This window comes from Neofelis nebulosa, chromosome 9, assembly GCF_028018385.1.
Source record: "Neofelis nebulosa isolate mNeoNeb1 chromosome 9, mNeoNeb1.pri, whole genome shotgun sequence".
Classification (NCBI taxonomy): domain Eukaryota; kingdom Metazoa; phylum Chordata; class Mammalia; order Carnivora; family Felidae; genus Neofelis; species Neofelis nebulosa.
This window is the reverse complement of record NC_080790.1, coordinates 53,555,172-53,573,505: the sequence shown is the minus strand read 5'-3', so window position 1 is coordinate 53,573,505 and position 18,334 is coordinate 53,555,172. Positions and strand designations below refer to the sequence as shown.

The following is an 18,334-nucleotide window of genomic DNA, read 5'->3' as shown; positions in this document are numbered from 1 at the left end:
AGTCCTACCAACCTTCTTGTGGCACCATCCTTTAACCTCCCACAATAATCTTACCATGGTGATCTAGAGCACTCCAAGCCTGCATCGCTCAACTACAGTTTAACACTTTCTGCCTTGTGCTGAGAACATAATTTTCCTGGATGCAATTTTCCTGATGCAACAGGGAAGTCAATAAGACAAGGGTAGTCTTTCCTTGGCGAAGCTAGCTTCCCGCCCCTGTTCTCTCGTCTCCTACCCCTTTTCCACAGGTCCCCCTAGGCAGTACTTAATTGCTGAATTAAAAGAAGAACCCAGATCTGGGCCTTACACTTTCAGGCTGGCCAACTGCAAGGGGACCCATCTCTCAAACACTTATTAACTAAGTTCACACAGAGGCCAAGGCACATATAAACCAAATGCCAATCAATGTATGGATTCAAATGAAGAATAACAGACATTCTGAGGCTCTGGAATGGTTGAATTGACTTGACTGGCTGATCTTTTCCTCATGGCCTGAAGACTGCTTGGTAAATATGGAACTTAGAATAAAAGTAACTGGGGCTCAGTCGGTTGAGCGTCCAACTCCCGGTTTTGACTCAGGTTATCATCTCACGGTTTGTGAGTTCAAGCCCCACATCGGGCTCTGTGCTGACGGTGCAAATACTGCTGGGGATCCTCTCTCTCTCTCTCCCTCTCTCTCTCTGCCCCTCCCCTGCTTCTGCTCTCTCTCAAAAATAAATGGGGGAAAAAAATAACTTAAAAAAAAAAAAAAGTAACCTGAAGTCACATCTCTCCTTTAGGGCAGGGCCCTTCTTCCCTGCTGTAAGAGCAGTCTGACCAAGGAAATCATGGAGCTCAAGTCCCCTTAGTCAAGACCTACCCTTCTTTAGGCAGTGCTGGTGCTTCCAAGGATGGCCAAATCCCTTGTGTTCAGGTCTCCAAAACACTTTATAACACAATTCATCAGACTTAACCAAAATTATGACCATTTTCCAGCCCTTCCTTCCTGAGATTGCTCTCAGTCATCTGATCAATGTTCTGGGTGTCCTCAAACTTTCAGGCAATACACTTGAAATTTCATGGTTTACTTTCCTGGATAGTTAATCACCCATCACATGTAATTTTACTGGTCTGAAGGGAAACTCATTTCCTGTCACTTAGGTGTGCAGGCTGTATTAGACAAAACAAAAGACATTTCTCCAATTAGACTATAAGCACCTAAGGGTCCATACCTTGTAGGTTTTAATAAATATGCCATGAGTCAGGACAGCAAGGATTGCTTTGCCAGCAAAGAGAAAGAAAAAAATGAAAACAAAAACAAATGCCTATTCAAAGTGACCCTGAATCAAGTAGGCTCATCTGTTCTCTTGATTGGAAACTACCTGCCTTGCTCAAAACCATGGAGTATTTACTTACAAAGTTCTGGGTTTTAAGGAATTACTCCAAAATACCTGAGTCCTTATTAGCTTGCCTCATCTTGGCAATTTTTTTAACTATTGTGCTAGCCAAGTTCAAGAATTAAAAGAATGAAAATTGAGAGGGGACTTCTGCCTTTGTTGCCTTTCTCTTGTCTCTTGCAGTTCCACGTACAACTCAGCAGTGAGTATGAGCCAACACTCTCACAACATAATATAGAGAACACAGCCATCCCCGAGGTACATTGGATCCAACTTACTCAGACACCACATTTCTGCCTTTTGCCTTGCTGACTGGCAAATGAGCAATGGTTTGTAGAAGCAGCAGGTGCAAGGAGAGGTGGCTCCTGCCAGGTGCTAAAAAAAGGCTGAACTCTGATACACAGGAATCCTTCCATTAACATATCCATGACTGAGGCAAAGTGGGGGGAAGTTACCCCTTCTCTGTCTTTTGGAGTCACAAATGCTGCCCTTTGTCATTTAACCTGGTTTTGCTTTGATACAAATGGCAGGAGTGGCCAAGAGAGTGGGGGTATGGAGGTGAAGCCCACACTGTAACATGCCTTCACTCATACCCTTTAGGATGGTCCTGGGCATCACACATCCTAGAGAAAGGCTGCCCAGGTACTACCTGTTTCTTGCCACTGCCACAGAACCAAACTTTAGTATGGAATCCCAAACACATGACTCTACCATATCCTTGCTGTGAGTTATGTCACTTAACCTGGTGAACCACAGTTTCCTCTTCTATGTAAAGGGATAATAATTCCACCTAGCTCATAGGACTGGTTGTGGAAATCAAATGAGATGGTAACTTGTGTGAAAAACCTAATACATGGGAATGCAAGCGGGTGCAGCCATTCTGGAAAACAGTATGGAGGTTCCTCAAAAAACTAAAAATAGAACTACCCTAAGACCCAGCAATTGCACTACTAGGTATTTATCCACAGGATACAGGTGTGCTGTTTCGAAGAGACAGATGCACCCCCATGTTTATAGCAGCACTATCAACAATAGCCAAAGTATGGAAAGAGCCCGAATGTCCATCGATGGTTGAATGGATAAAGAAGATGTGGTATATATATACAATGGAGTATTACTCGGCAATCAAAAAGAATGAAATCTTGCCATTTGCAACTATGTGGATGGAACTGGAGGGTATTATGCTAAGTGAAATTAGAGAAAGACAAAAATCATATGACTTCACTCATATGAGGACTTTAAGAGAGAAAACAGAGGAACATAAGGGAAGGGAAACAAAAATAGAAAAACAGGGAGGGGGGCAAAACAGAAAAGACTCATAAATACGGAGAACAAACTGAGGGTTACTGGATGGGTTGTGGGGGGGGGGAGCTAAATGGGTAAGGGCCACTAAGGAATCTACTCCTGAGATCATTGTTGCACTATATGCTAATTTGGATGTAAATTTTTAAAAAGAAAAAGAAAAACCTAATACAGTTTGTGACACATGCTAAATAGCACTTCAGGATACATTAGTTTTCCTCCTTCAAGAAGATAGTCTTGCACTGTTTACTCAGACCAGCCTCCTACAAAAGCTACTGGAAGCTAGCTTGTCCCCAGGGATCAGGCCATCCCAAGAAAAATGACTTGGCCACAGCAACGTAATACGAGACGAAAGAGTCTGACAAGGCACAGCAACAGGAGAGAGACAACTGAAGGGTACCTGGCAGTGTGTGCCCTAGACAGGGTTCCCAGCAGGAAATCCTGTGGTGCCTCAGTTAAGTAGTTTCACAAGGGCTGGGACCCAGAGAAAAACTCCAGTAACCACCCGTCCCTAAACTTTCATTAGGCCCCATGTTCAACTCCTCAGGTCGTGGATGAGCCCCTTGCCCCCTTTTCTTTCAAAGCCACTGGGCAGGCTGTGGAGTTCACATTAAGAAAAGGGAAGCGCTTCTCTTAAAAACCAGTACACGGAACTACACGAAGCCTTCTAAGGGCTACCGAGGGATTAATGGCCCTGCAAACTGGTTCTAAGGACCCAATGGCAAAAGGTGGATTTTAAGTTTCATATTTTGACTGACCACCTACCCTGTGTTAGGGACAGACTAATACATCTCTTAAGTGGATGGTACAATCCGTATTTTACAAAGGAAGAAACCGACACTCGGAGAACTGAATGACTCGCCCAAGGCCAAGACTAAGCGGCGGGTCGGGATTCAAAGCCAAGTCTCCTTCCAGAGCCCACATTCCTCCTCTCTCCCGGCGCAGGCAGGAACGGCAAGAGTGGGGGCGGACCAATACTGGGAGGCCGGAGAGGAAGAAAGCCTGAGCCACGGCGGGGAGGGGCCTGGGCGCGGCGACTCCTTCCCCGAAGAGCCGCGTGGTCGCAGCTGGTGTGCGGCCCGGGCCCACGTGCCCCGAGTCCTCTCCGCTGCCCTGAGGGCGCGCCGGCCGCAGCGCGGGCTTGGACCCGCCCCCACGAGGGTGCCAGGAAGTCGGTGCTCGGCTTAAAGTTGGACCCAGAGGCGCCCGGGGCACGTCTGAGGGCGACCTGGGCGAAATAACGACCTCGAAAGGGCCTCGCGCAGGGACGAGTGCCCCTCCCCATCCAACCCGCCTCGTCAGCACCTTTCCAGCAGTTCAGCCACACTGTGGGTCACGAGGTGGGCGTGGCCCAGTCAGCCTGCGCGCGGCGCCACCCGCCCTCCCCTCTCCTGGCGCGCCACGTCCCCGGCCCCGCCCCCGCGAGCCACGCGGGGAACCCCAATGTCGTCACCACCCTCCTGCACTCGCCTTCCCGCGCTCTCCAGAAAAGACGCGAAAGTGGTGACGTGTCCCGGGCTCCAGTGAGGCTGCGCAGAAGGCGTCGGCAACAGAACGTCCTGCGGCGCCGCCTGGTGGAAGAAAGAGCTGCCCAACCGGCCGGAAGGAGCGGCGAGGGCGGGAGGGGTACGTGACTTACGTCACCTCGCTGAGGAGGGGGAAAGGGGGCGGCAGCCACGTGACCGGCGCCAAGGCGTCTTTCTTTTTCTTTTCCACCTTTCTGTGGAGTAACCTTTATGTCCTTTGTTTTAAGGGTAGGACTTTTCCTTTTTGGAACTTACCGAAGTAATATTGTTCATCGGAGAAATTTTGAAAAAAAAAGGGAAAAAGATAACGAAGAAAATGAATGCCAGCACTACACACACCCTTTCATATTGATTTGTAGCTTTTCTGTTAACATTAAACAAAACATTCCAGTCTCAAGGCCAAGTTAGAAAAACACGACTGAAAAGGAAGGGAGAGCAAACAATAGGCAAAAAGGTAATAGATGGTATTTAACGAGGATTTCACACACAGTACCTTATTTAGTACACACATCATCCAGGTGAGGTCACCGGACCATAGGGTTGAATAACTTGCCCAAGGTTGCATAGTTAATAAGATGGTGGCAGAGTCAGGGTTTGAACCCAGGGTTTAAAATCTGAACCTTAAGGTGGCGTGAAGAGGACAGTTGAAAAAGTGCTGGAGAGAAGGGAGGAAAACCGCAGGGAATGTCGTGGTGGTTACAGATAACACTTTTTACTTCTGAAATTGTGGAGTTGGAACCAGTTGGTAGGAGGAAGGCCAGTGCCTCCAAGGGTTGGAGCAACTTCGTGGGAGCATACCATAAAGCATCTCAACCTAACACACTGCCTTGAAATGCTTGGGTGCATGCTAGCTATTGCTCTAGCAGCTGCTGCTGATTGCTTTGTGTCACCGACCTCCAGCCCTGCCCTCCCATTAGTGGCAGTGAGAGGTGGGAGTCACAGTACCAAGTCAGGCATTAGGTCTTGCTATGGAGAGTGCAGTCTGGAGTCCAGCTGCATTTGTGCAGTCCAGTACATGCTGCATCCAGTTTGAGGACATAAATGCAGAATCTTGGACCCCACCCTAGAACCTCTGAATCAGAATATGCTAGATTGTAACTAGATCCCTGGGTGATGCCTATGCATAGAGCACTATGGTAAAACACGGTATCCTATTCCCTTGGCGAGGCTGGTGTGATGGTACAAAGATGTGAAGGGAGCTTGCAGAGCTGGATGGTGGGAAGGCATGCAGACAAGGAGCAAGGTCTGTAAGGCAGTTTTTAAAAAAGCATCCAGGGGTGTCTGGCTTGCTTAGTCAGTGGAACAGATGACTCTTGATCTCAGGGTTGTAAGTTCGAACACCAAGTTGGGTATAGAGATTACTTAAAAAAAGAAAAAAAAACTTAAAAAAAGCATTCAATAAGGAGTATCAGAAAATATCACAAAATAGGAAGAAAACTAGGAAGCCAGAATCTGAGAGATGAAAAGAGAAATAAGCCAAGGGGGTGAGAAGGTTCATCTTGGGAAAATTCACCAAAAAAAAAAAAAAAAAAAAAGACCCAGGAATTTTTCTCTGTGGCTAACTTTTCTGTGTTGTATGTGATGAGTACTTGAGAGGGTTCAGGTCATTCAAAGGGCTGGAGGAGGGCAGCCCCTGCCCATTCTCTCACCTTTAGCAGATACAGTGGGATTTCCCTTGGTTATTCTAATGGAGAGCAGGTTTTGGGCTCTGACCTGGGAGAACCAGATACTGACAGAATAGTGCCTCTTAGATGATGTACACAGGCTGCGTTCTGTAGGTGGACAGAGCTAGATGAGTAGGAGGCCAGAGTGTTATGGTGTGTGTGCATATATATGCATGTACACATGGGTTGGAAGGAGGGGTGGGTTACTGGCAGAAAGGACATAATAGGAATCAGTGAAAGGGTGAACTTATGTGACTGGGACCGATGACATCTGGTACCATGAAAGAACTAGGTGGCAGGCCTACAGACCCTCACTTACGTGGGTGGTTCTTAGAGTCAGATTTTCAGGAGGTCTCTGAGTGGCTTATCGTTCTTCTAAGCCAGCGAGCTGTTGAGATGACAGTAGTTCTGGTAGAAGCAGGGACATGATAGGTTAGAACCAAAGTGATCTGGGTGGAGTGGCAGCAAGTTGTTCTCATTATGCCCACAACATTAGGGGCCCAGCCATTTTGTCTGGAGGGGTTAAGGTGGCATCCCTCTCGTACCTATTAATATTGTCTAAGGATCGTCAGTCCGTGCACTAACAGGTGACTACGTGGACATGGAGGTTTTTGAGCTGTTCACTCCGAAATACAAATGGTGGCTGCAATGTTGAAAGGCATTAGCTTTTCTCCCAGAGATGGGAGATTCCTATGACTAATGGAGGTATGCAATGGATAGCAGGTGGGAGCATGGAGAGGTGGGGAGGCAGATGTGTGCAGAGTTTGAAGAGACTTTTTCTGCTGGGAGTATCTGGGATCACCCTGGGGTGGTAGTGTGGGCTGAGTCTGAAATGAGGTCAATGCTAGTGGTGTCCCAGAGGTCTGGATGTTGAGAGTGGGTACAGTACTCTTACTGGTACTTGTAGGCCCATGCTTGACCTGTTAGAGAGAGTACCAAATTAGAATTATTGGTCAATGTAACTCTGAACCCCATTCCAGATTTTGATGGACTGTGAAGGTGGGTTGGGGTGGTCCAGGGTAAAGATCTTAACACTTGAGTACTGTTCCTCTTTGGGTGGATCATTTGTCCCAGCCATGTGTTTTATGGCCTTTGTGGGTATTCTCATCCGTGGCTATAGTCAAGTACTACTAGATCCAGGCATTTGCCTGTTACTCACAGGTCTGTCTTGGTCAAAAAGCTGTAACCAATGTCCTTAAAGTACTCAGGTTGCAGGATTTCCTGAATGGACCAACCACTGTGTTTCCTTGGGTGGTCTTCCTTTCCAGCAGGCTCTGCTTTACCTAATTTCTCTTCTCCATATCTATAGAAACCCTTTCTCCTTTAAAGCCCAGTACAAGTTCTAAGTTCTCTGTGAAACTTTCTGGAGTCTCCCCAAGGAATTCCCCCACTGTCGAAAGCATTTGTGAGCTCTCCACACAAGCTATTCCCTCAATCACACAGGATAGACAACACTTAATTTGCCTACCCTTTCCCCCTTGTAGGGACACAGCTCCCCTTTTACCAAAAATGCCAATCAGAATCTTTCTTGTGGGTCTTTGCCCTTCGGAGGAGAGAGAGAGTAGAGCAGCCAATCCCGCTCCAGTGTAAAAGTGTAAGTCTTACTTTCAGGTGCCTGAAAAGTCGGAATTCTGGCTAGAGGGTGCTGCTCTGTGCTAAGAGTGAGTGAAGCCCCAGGAGAGACAGTGATGGGTCAGATGGACCTTGGCTCCAGGGTTCCTGAGGCCTAGTTACACCCTAGTGCCACCCAGGATGGCTGTCCAGCCCTATGTTAAAGTCCGTGAACCATTCATTCCCATTTTTGCCTGAGCTGGTTAGAGTTGGGTTTTTGTTACCTGCAGTCAAAAGAAAACCAGGAGTCTCCTTTATGTGGGATTTTTCTTATGTTCCCAAGGACAATGGTTTACAAGGAATTTATATCAAAGTAAGATAATAAAGTAGAAACAACATGCCCTTTACACTAAAATGAAACATTTTTAATGTCGTTTCCAGCAAGAAAAACAGGCTGTCTCTTTAATTTAAAAGAAGAGGTGATATCTAAACTCAAACAGTAAGGACTAAATGAGAAAAATGGGAATATAAATGAAAGTGTCTGGCACATAGGAGAAATATAGGAAATGGTCACTCCCTTCTTTTCTCCCTGAAGACAGGCTTCCACTTCTGTGTCCTTCAGTATCACCATTCTGTGATCAGTGAGCTCAAAAACAGGAATTGAACCTACCAGCTCTTAAACTTGTTGGAGAATAAAGAAGGAAATAAATATCTAGGGAACAAGTAATTAGAAGCATTAGTTTGAAATGTCAATAATCCCTTGATACCTGGACTTCTTTTTCCTATTTCACTGTTACTTAAATCTCCCCAAAGGCTTATAATTTTATAATCAGGCCAACATGAGATATACTTTGGAAAAACTAGTGACATTGTGCTTTTATTTGAGAACAAAATAAATGGGCATGACTGGAACTCTGTCAGGATGGTCCTTTAACATTCTGCCCTAAACAGGGTATTATTAACTTTCCAACACTGTTGGTGTAAGAAGTGCTGCGAACATCTTAGAGAATTAGAAAAAGTTTGAAACAAACTCTAAAGGTGAGTTCTTTAAGAAGGAAAGAGAGCTGGTTTCCTTTTTGTTCCTTTAAAAATTCTAGCCAGAAATATCACCCAATTTATAACGAAGACCATACACAGCAGCACCAAAAGGCCATTTACAAGAAGAGTTTTTCTTCAACAGAATCCACTTGAATGCGATAAGAAATTGCATCTTGGCTAAGAGCAGTTCACTAGGCGACAGAGCCATCTAAGTGCCTAACTAGTATTTAAATTGGCAAGGGTTGGGAATGTGCAAATTTAGCAGCAAAAGACTCTTGTTTTTTCCCTTGTCATGGGAAAGTGATGGTGGTCAGAGGCGCCAGTTCCAAGGGCTGGTCCAGCGGTGGCCGCTGGTCTTGGTATTCCGCCACATGCCCGTTCCGGTGGTGACCGTACTCAAACTTGATCCGAAGCTCACCAATCTTGGACTGAGGAAGGATATCTGGAATCCACTCAATGATGAACGGTGTTGGCTCTTTTTGATCTGGGGAAGTGTTGCCTGAAGACCAAAAAAAAAAAAAAAAAAAAAGAACATTAGTACCATTCCAAAATTTGAGGCTGGACAGATGTAACTCTGTTCAGTAATAAAAAAAAAAAAAAAAAAAAGAGAGAGAAAAAAATTAAAACAACAACAACAAAATAGGAGAGAGAAACAGTGGAGAAGAATCAAGGGAAGGGAAAAGTGATTACTGGTGTATCTATCCAAATAAAAATTTCAGGGAACTGTCTGGTACCCTCAAATGAAATAAGACCCAGCCTCCATGGAAATAAAGCCAAAAGAATACTAAGGAGAGCCCAGATTAAGGAGAAAAGATAGCTGATGAGATTAAAAGGGAGACTAGCAAGAAAAGGTCAAGTTTCTTTTTTATTTATTTATTTATTTATTTTTAACATTTATTTATTTTTGAGACAGAGAGAGACAGAGCATGAACGGGGGAGGGGCAGAGAGAGAGGGAGACACAGAATCGGAAGCAGGCTCCAGGCTCTGAGCCATCAGCCCAGAGCCTGACGCGGGGCTCGAACTCACAGACTGCGAGATCGTGACCTGAGCCGAAGTTGGACGCTCAACCGACTGAGCCACTCAGGAGCCCCAGGAAAAGGTCAAGTTTCAAGGAAACCAGAAACAATTAAAATTACATGGTTCTAAAACATACTACAAACCCATAATAACCAAAGGAGTGTGGTACTGGCATATGTCTAGATGGATTAAATGAACAAAACAGAAAGATCCAAAGTGGACACAAATAGAACAGGAATTTAGCATAATATAAAGGTTGCATTTTCAATTACTAAAATTAGTGATTAGTAATTTCAGTTAGTAAAATATAAGTGTTTCTTATAATAGTGTGCATCAATTAGATAACTATCTGGAAGAAAATAAAAGGTGGCAGAATCATACCTCATACCTTACATCAAAATAAATTCCAGAGGATCAAAGATTTAAACATGAAAAACTCAGGTTACAGAACGCTTTCAAAAAAATATAAAACACTAGCAGGGTCCAACTCTTGATTTTGGCTCAGGTCATGATCTCACGGCTCACGGTTCATGAGATCTCTCTCTCTGACCTTTCCCCCACTTGCATTCATGCACTCTTTTCTCTCTCAAAATAAATAAACATTTTACTAAAAAAAAAACTAGCAGAATTTAAAATAATACAATATACCTTTCAAAACTATGGGGCATCTGGCTAGTTCAGTTGATAGAGCATGTGAATCTTTTTATTTATTTATTTATTTATTTATTTATTTATTTAATGTTTATTTTTGAAGGGGAGAGAGAGAGAGAGAGAGAGAGAGAGACAGCGTGAGTGGGGGAGGGACAGAGAGAAAGAGAGACATGGAGAATCTGAATCAGGCTCTACGCTCCAAGCTGTCAGCACAGAGGCCGACAGCAGAGCTCAAACCCACAAACTGTGAGATCATGACCTGAGCTGAAGTCAGACGCTTAACTGAACCATCCAGGAGCCCCAGACCATGTGAATCTTGATCTTGGGGTCCTGAGATCCCATGTTGGGCACACTGCTTACTTAAAAAAAAAAAAAAAAGAAAAAAAGAAAAAAAAGGGCAAAGAAAATTTGACACTTGCTACAACATGGATGGACCTTGTAGACATTATAGTAAGTAAAATAAGTCAGAGAAAGGAAAAATACTGTATGATTCTACTTACATAAGCTACCTAAAGTAGTCAAATTAATAGAGACAGAAAATAGAATGGTTGTTGCCAGGGACCAGGGGTGAGGTGAGAGTGGGGAGTTACTAATTAATGGTACAGTTTCAGTGGAGGAAGACAAAAAAGTTCTGGAGATGGATGATGGTAATAGTTGCACAACAATGTAAATGTGCTTCATGCCTGAGAACTATACACTTAAAAATGGTTAAAATGGTACACTATTTTATTTAAAAATTTTTTTTAAGTTTATTTATTTATTTTGAGAGACAGAGAGTGAGCAGGGGAGGGGTAGAGAGAGAGAGAGGATCCCAAGCAGACTTGGCACTGTCAATGCAGAGCCTAATGTGGGACTCAAACACATGAACTATGAGATCACGACCTGAGCCGAAGAGTCGGACACTTAGCCAACTGAGTCACCCAGGCACCCCTAAAATGATAATTTTTATATTATGTATGTTTTATAAAATTTTTAAAAAGTTAAAAAAATATTGTTTAAGAGGCATCTGCGTGGCTCAGTCGGTTAAGCATCCAACTTTGGCTCAGGTCATGATCTCACAGTTTGTGAGTACGAGCCCCACATTGGGCTCTGTGCTGGACCCTGCTTCAGATTCTGTGTCTCCCTCTTTCTCTGCCCCTCCCCCACTCATGCTCTCTCTCTTCCTCTCTCTCTCTCTCAAAAATGAATAAACTTTAAAAAAAATTAAAAAATAATGTTTAAGGTAGATATGGAAAGCTGTCGTGATAATATTTTTAAGTTAAAAAAGTATCTGCCGGGGGCGCCTGGGTGGCGCAGTCGGTTAAGCGTCCGACTTCAGCCAGGTCACGATCTCGCGGTCCGGGAGTTCGAGCCCCGCATCAGGCTCTGGGCCGATGGCTCGGAGCCTGGAGCCTGTTTACGATTCTGTGTCTCCCTCTCTCTCTGCCCCTCCCCCGTTCATGCTCTGTCTCTGTCCCAAAAATAAATAAAAAACATTGGAAAAAAAAATTAAAAAAAAAAAAAAAAGTATCTGCGGTATGAGCCCATGTTTTGCAAACTCTTTTCATGTGTAGAACAGAGTCTAAAAGGAGATATGCCAAATTCTTTTTTTTTTAATGTTTATTTTTGAGACACACACACACACACACACACACACACACACACACACACAGAGTGCGAGCAGGGGGAGGGGCAGACAGAGAGGGAGACACAAAATCTGAAGTAGGCTCCAGGCTCTGAGCTGTTAGCACAGAGCCTGTTGCAGGGCTCAAACTCACAAACTGCGAGATCATGACCTGAGCCAAAGTCAGAAGCTTAACTGACTGAGCCACCAGGCACCCCTAAAATCTTAATGGTGATGTCTTCTATGGTGCATGAGCTTATAGGTGGTTCACTTTTCTCCTTTATGGTCTATAATGAAATCTATGATTTCTCTATAATGAATATGTATTACTTCTATTCTATTCTATTCTATTTATTTTTAGAGATTTTATTTTTAAGTAATCTCTATACCCAACATGGAGCTCAAATTTACAACCCCAAGATCAAGAGTCATGTGCTCCACTGACTGAGTCAGCCAGGTGCCCCTTATAATTTTATTTTAAAAGCATTGTTTCAAAAGAAACAAAACACTTTATCCCATGATGGCCTTTACAATATGAATGCATGTGTCTTCTTTGTTTAAGGTCAAGATCCAATGTCTAGGACAGTTCAATGCACACAGCTAACCTTCAAAGGAAAATGCTCTATTGAAAGCACAATTTCACTTACCAACTTTGAGAAAAGTTTTTAGTTCCAAAGGTCGCAGCACAGGTTGCTTTTCTATACGACCATAGGTTTCTGCTATGCTCTCTACTTCCACTTTAGGGCATTTAAACAGTTCATAAGTCCCATCCCGGTTCTGGATAAAACTCCGAGTGATTTCCAAGGGCATCTGGACACGAAGTCAATACCAAGAAAGGTGAGAAAGGAAAAACTTTCAAAGTAGACAAACATTTGGATGACAACAGATCTTTCACTTATTCTTTTTTGTTACACTCAAATTAATGGAAACCTCCTCTTGTATTTTCAAGTAAATGCTATCAAGAAATCTGCCTTTTCTCCTTTACATCATTCATGACTTTCCTTTTTTCTCTATAACTTTAATTTGAACCCCAGCCAAACTATCTATGAACTGAACCTCTAACATCTTCATGGCTATGCAATGGCTACTGGCATAGACTTGCTCTCAAATCAGTTTTGTTCCCTTCCCTCCTGCTCTGCTAGCATGATTCTTCTCCTAAAAGCTCTACTGACAGCATCTACAGCTGGCCTAACACCTTGTATGCTTCACACCATCCTTGGGACTAAGCCAGACAGAACTTGAACTGGTCTTTGCCACTAAACAGCAGGCCATATAGCCTGTTTCTCATCGGCAAAATTCAGTTAATACCAACACATGGTTGTGAGTTTGAATGAGGCGATGCAGGTAAGTAATGCCCAAACAGACCGACACTCCAAGATTATCAATTAGTTCTCTTCCTTTACTTGACAGTGACAGTGCCTCCCTGAACACTTGCTCCAGGCAAGAAGCTATATCTGTAACATCCAACAATTAAAGAGGTTCCTCAGTGCCTTTAGTGCTAACACAGGGCTTTTCTAGGGTTCACATGTAAGTTTTATAACTACCAAACAACTTATTCTTTTTCTGAAAGTAACAATGCCTTGCAATTAAGCTAATCTTAATGTATCAAACCACACTATGCTGAATTTTCTACAATATTCCACTACTGTAGGAAGGGAAAAGCCTCAAATTTTCAGGATCTGCTTGAAAAAGAAAATGTTTAAAAATGTCTAATATTCCTCTTGCAAAAAAGAATGCCAAATAATTAAAGGTCATTTTTCTAATGAGAACTAAATTGCAGTTTGTGGAGAAGCATTTAATTGTGCTGAGTTCATTGACCTCACAAATAGTATATTATCTCAAATTATTTATATAATTTCTAGCTCCCTGCCGGTTAATGTAGGGCTCACCATAGCTAGTAGGGGTTCATTATCTAATTCACAAGAAAAATGATCTCTGTTTTCTGATCCTAAAGGCAAAGAAAAAGGATATTCCAATTTAAGATACTTTTTCAAACCACAGGGAATACCCATTAAAATCACAGTCAGAACTATACGCCATGAATATTTCTGAATAATCTTTTAGTATGAAAAAAAGGAATTCTCTTCAGTGTCTATAACTCAGGGAATTGGTGCAAACATACTTCCTGCACTTGCTTCTCTTTCTTCCCCTCTTTGCCCTCCTACTATTGTAGAAATACACTCTTACCTCTGGGGTATCTAAGATTTGTTTAACTTGCAGGATATTAGTGATATGCCAGGTATACTTGGAAAAGGTTCCCAGTGGCAAGGCGTCTTTCCGAACAAAAGCTTCAATGTAAGAAGGGAACAAGATTAGACTACCAAAAAAATAACATTCTCTTTCATTGTATTTGTTATCCAGTTTTTAGAAAGTTCAGTGCAGTGCTATCCTTTCCTTATAGAATCTCAGCACTTTTAAAAAAGAAATTCTAGAGGCAAATCTGTAATAGGTTTGGCAGAAATGTGGTAAATCAAATGATACGGATTTCTGCTAACAGATGTCTCTGATGCTTCTTTGAGATGCTACTTATTTTTGCTACCTTAGCAACTGATTTCTTTGTTTGGTATAGCTACATGCACAGGACTCCATTATAAAACAGCACCTTACAACCTCTCACAACTTTAGATATACCAGAGGTCAAATTATAGTTCTTAAAAGAATTACATGGAGTTTAGGCCAGTTAACATGGTTGCCAACCTGTTGCCTTGCCTGAAGGATTATAAAGGGGTTTCACCAAAAGGCCTGCAAAAATAGCTAAAGGATGGGTTAAAAGTAATGTATTAGGAGGCCTAAAGTTTAAGGTGAAAGAATCAACACTGCCTCAGATAGATAAGCTGTGAAGACAAAGATTTTTATAGCCCTAAACAGTGATTCACAGATAGAATTCAACCTCAAAGATAGAATTAAACCTCAGCCCCTATTATAATCATCAAATAACTACTAACTAAAGAAATAGCATTGATGTCCAGCTATAGTTACTCTTGGGCTATTTATCACTGAGCCATCTATTCTTCCTCCTCTCTCCCTCGTTTCCTTACACTACCTAGTAAGTATCATGAAATTTCTAGTAGAAGATGTAATAGAAAACCAAGAAATAAGCACCAGAATAATGTAATTATAAAGGGTTCCAAGCCTAAGAATTACTCTAAAAAAAAAATCTTCCTTCATCAAAATTGGGAACCATGAAAAACAAGTTTTTGTTTTTGGTACAGATTGTAATATGCTTCCAAGAAGCCAGTGCAAATAACAACTGGAACTTACAATGCTTTTGCTGAAATTGGTTCATATCTAGAAAATGTCAAACTTCTTAGTGGGCACCCTCATTACACTTCACTGTCCTTTTACCAAGTTTGTGCTTTCTGAATTTTTCCATTAACTCTTACTGGAATAAGTATGGTACCTTTGAGGGGAGTGATCATTATTCCAAGAGCTGACTGGCTAAGGCTTCATGTTCTGAGCATGTGACTAGAAGTCCTAATCCTGAAAATACCACACGGTTTCTCTAAGCATAATTCTCTAAGGTCAAGATATCTATTGTTGTTCCTGAGGAAAAAAATCCCATACCTGTGGTGGAGTTGGGAAGCCGTTTCTTTGCACTTCCTATAGATATTCTTTGTTGCAGAGCATCAAAAAAGGACTGAGGAATGTGGAACACCAGTGGCTCTGGTTTGCCTATATCAAATAAGAAGAAACTCGTTTAAAGAAGCTCAGTGGGCTTTCTGACACGTAGGGAGAAGTGGAAGAAATGGAATTGGATGGCACTAACAACTAAAAATGCCACTGAGACTGCTTTATACAGAGGCAAAAAGAAGGCTTTGATTGACCTTTATGAGTCAAGCACTGTCACCAGCCCTACTCTTGATCTCTATTATGACAAATACAAAAGACCCTTGTCATCTGCCAAAGATAACTTTTCAATTCCTCAGTTTCCTAAACACCAGCATAGCCCAGACTTTTCCCTTTAAAGAGTATCTGAAATGAGGTGAGTACAATGAGGCTGAGTTGAGAAGGTAAATTTGATTCAATCCTGCTCACTGTCTCCAAGCATTTGCTATGTGCATTTATGTCCAAGCAAAGTAACTGCAAGGTGTCACTCAGATGGTCTGGGCCAAGAGTGCCACAAAGTCAGGACACTGTTTATCCAACAAGCATCGGTCTTTCTCTCTGAATATGATCTCTAAGAAGGCAAAATGTTTTGAAAATACGTAACAAACCTCTTATAGAAACTTGCAAGACACTAACTAAGGTCAACAAAAAGTCAGCAGAAACAATGTTAGCGGAGGGGTTGGAAGAGGTCAGAGTTTTCTTTAAAAACTGTCCATGAGGAGGGTGCCTGGCTGGCTCAGTGGTAGAGCAAGTGACTCTTGATCTCAGGGTTGTGAGTTCAAGCTCCACATCAGGTATAGAGCTTACAAACAAAACAAAACACAAACAAAAAAACCTGTTCCAGAACTACTATCTGGCTAGATACAACTTAAAGAATGGTTCTTTTTTTTTTTAATTTGAGAGAATGCGTGCACAGGAGTGGGGTGTAGGGGAGGAGCAGAGAGAGAGTATCTTTTTTAAAAAAATATTTACTTATTTTTGAGAGAGAGAGCATGAGCAGGAAGGGGCAGAGAAAGAGGGAGACAGAGAATCCCAAGCAGGCTCTGCACTGTTGGCACAGAGCCTGATGTGGGGCTCGAACTCATGAACTGTAAGATCATGATCTGAGCTGAAATCAAGAGTTGGACACTTAACTGACTGAGCCACCAGGTGCCCCTGAGAGAGAGAGAGAATCTTAAGCAGGTTCCACATTCAGTGTAGAGCCCAACATAGGGCTCGATCCCACGACCCTGGGATCATGACCTGAGCCAAATTTTTTTTTTTTTTTTTTTTTTTTAAATTTTTTTTTTTTTCAACGTTTTTTATTTATTTTTGGGACAGAGAGAGACAGAGCATGAACGGGGGAGGGGCAGAGAGAGAGGGAGACACAGAATCGGAAACAGGCTCCAGGCTCCGAGCCATCAGCCCAGAGCCTGACGCGGGGCTCGAACTCATGGACCACGAGATCGTGACCTGGCTGAAGTCGGACGCTTAACCGACTGCGCCACCCAGGCGCCCCGACCTGAGCCAAATTTAAGGGTCAGACGCTTAACCTCCCGAGCCACCCAGACATCCCAAGAATGGTTCTTAAAGAAGACTCTTAAAGACAGTTCAGATGCCTTTTTATTTAAAGAAGTTTTTGTTGTTGTTGTTTTGTTTTTTGTTTTTTTAGGTAGGCTCCATACCCAGTGTGATGCTTGAACTTACAACCCTGAGATCAAGCGTCTCATGCTCTACCAACTGAGCCAGCCAGGAACTCCTCCGATGCCTTTTTGAAACAAAGGTCAGACCAAGAAAAATAAAAATAAAAGGTTTTCTAGAAGTCCACAGAAAGACTTTACGTTCTTTCAAATGTTTTTATATACTTTATTGAATGCAGAATGTCAATGACAAAACTGTCACCACTTCTGAGTCACTAAAACAGTGATATATGGACAGTTTGGAAAAGTCACCATACAAAGGGATCTTAAAAGTTTTCATCTTGAACTTAGATTGTGGGCTACATGCAGAGATCATGACTGGTCTAAAAGAAGCGCTAACTAACTAGAACTCAGGTGATGTGATGCCAGGGCTTAGACGTACAAGTTACTCTTGAAAAGCCCACGTAAAACATGCAGACTCACAGTCCAGGAGAGATGATGATGACTTTGACAAAGGTAGTGGTAATGGAGATGGTGAGGAGGAGTGGTAATGGAGAATGGGACAGAGAGGGACCACCGTGTGCATCTTACATTAGTGTTGGCATTCTGTCTTTGATTTGGGGAGGTCGGTTTATAGGTACGTATTACATTACTTCAGACAGTAAATAAATACAATTTTAACAGGAAAAAAAAAGACTATTTTATTTATTTATTATTTTTTTAAGAGAAAGAGAGCAGGGGAGGGGCAGAGAGAGAAAATCCCAAGCAGGTCTCATGAACTGTGAGATCAGGACCTGAGGTGTGATCAAGAGTCAGACACTAAACTGAGTGAACCACCCAGGCAGACCCAAACATAGACTCTTTGAAACTCTTAATTTATTTCATATTTCTAAAAAGTAACTTCTGAAGTTTTATTTATTCTGAATTAATATAAACAAAATTAAACATGTATTATAAGATCTCCATTCTTGTCTCTTCCCTTACCATGAAGCTGTAACTATTATAATCTTTCAAAACTCATCTGTTGATTGTCTCCTTTCGAGCTACTATTCACTTTGGAGTGTCTTATTTATTTATTTATTTATTTATTTATTTATTTATCTACCTATTTATTTATAAATAATTTTTTCAAGTTTATTTATTTATTTTGAGAGAGAGACAAAGAGAGGGAGTAGGGGAAGGGGAAGGGCAGAAAGCAAGGGAGAGAGAATCCTAAGCAGGCTCCGTACTGTCAGCACAGAGCCTGACATGGGGCTTGAACCCACAAACCGGGAGCTCATGACCTGAGCCAAAACCAATAGTTGGATGATCAACCAACTGTGCCACCCAGGTGCCTCGTATGTATGTATGTATGTGTGTATGTATGTATGTATGTATGTA

General features: G+C 42.5%; 1 protein-coding gene across 4 annotated transcripts in view; it reads right to left on the bottom strand.

Moving 5' to 3' along the window:
* Window positions 1-7,732: 7,732 nt before the first annotated feature.
* Window positions 7,733-18,334, bottom strand: part of C9H2orf42 (chromosome 9 C2orf42 homolog) — a 34,572-nt gene continuing 23,970 nt past the window's right edge. For all 4 annotated transcript variants that reach the window (XM_058683816.1, XM_058683812.1, XM_058683815.1 and 1 more), the window contains 4 exons: window positions 15,294-15,401; window positions 13,917-14,017; window positions 12,377-12,539; window positions 7,733-8,956 (listed from right to left, as the gene is read on the bottom strand). In XM_058683816.1, the coding sequence (XP_058539799.1) occupies window positions 8,748-8,956; window positions 12,377-12,539; window positions 13,917-14,017; window positions 15,294-15,401 (581 nt within the window). In that variant the 3' untranslated portion in view covers window positions 7,733-8,747. The remainder of the gene's footprint in view (window positions 8,957-12,376; window positions 12,540-13,916; window positions 14,018-15,293; window positions 15,402-18,334) is intronic.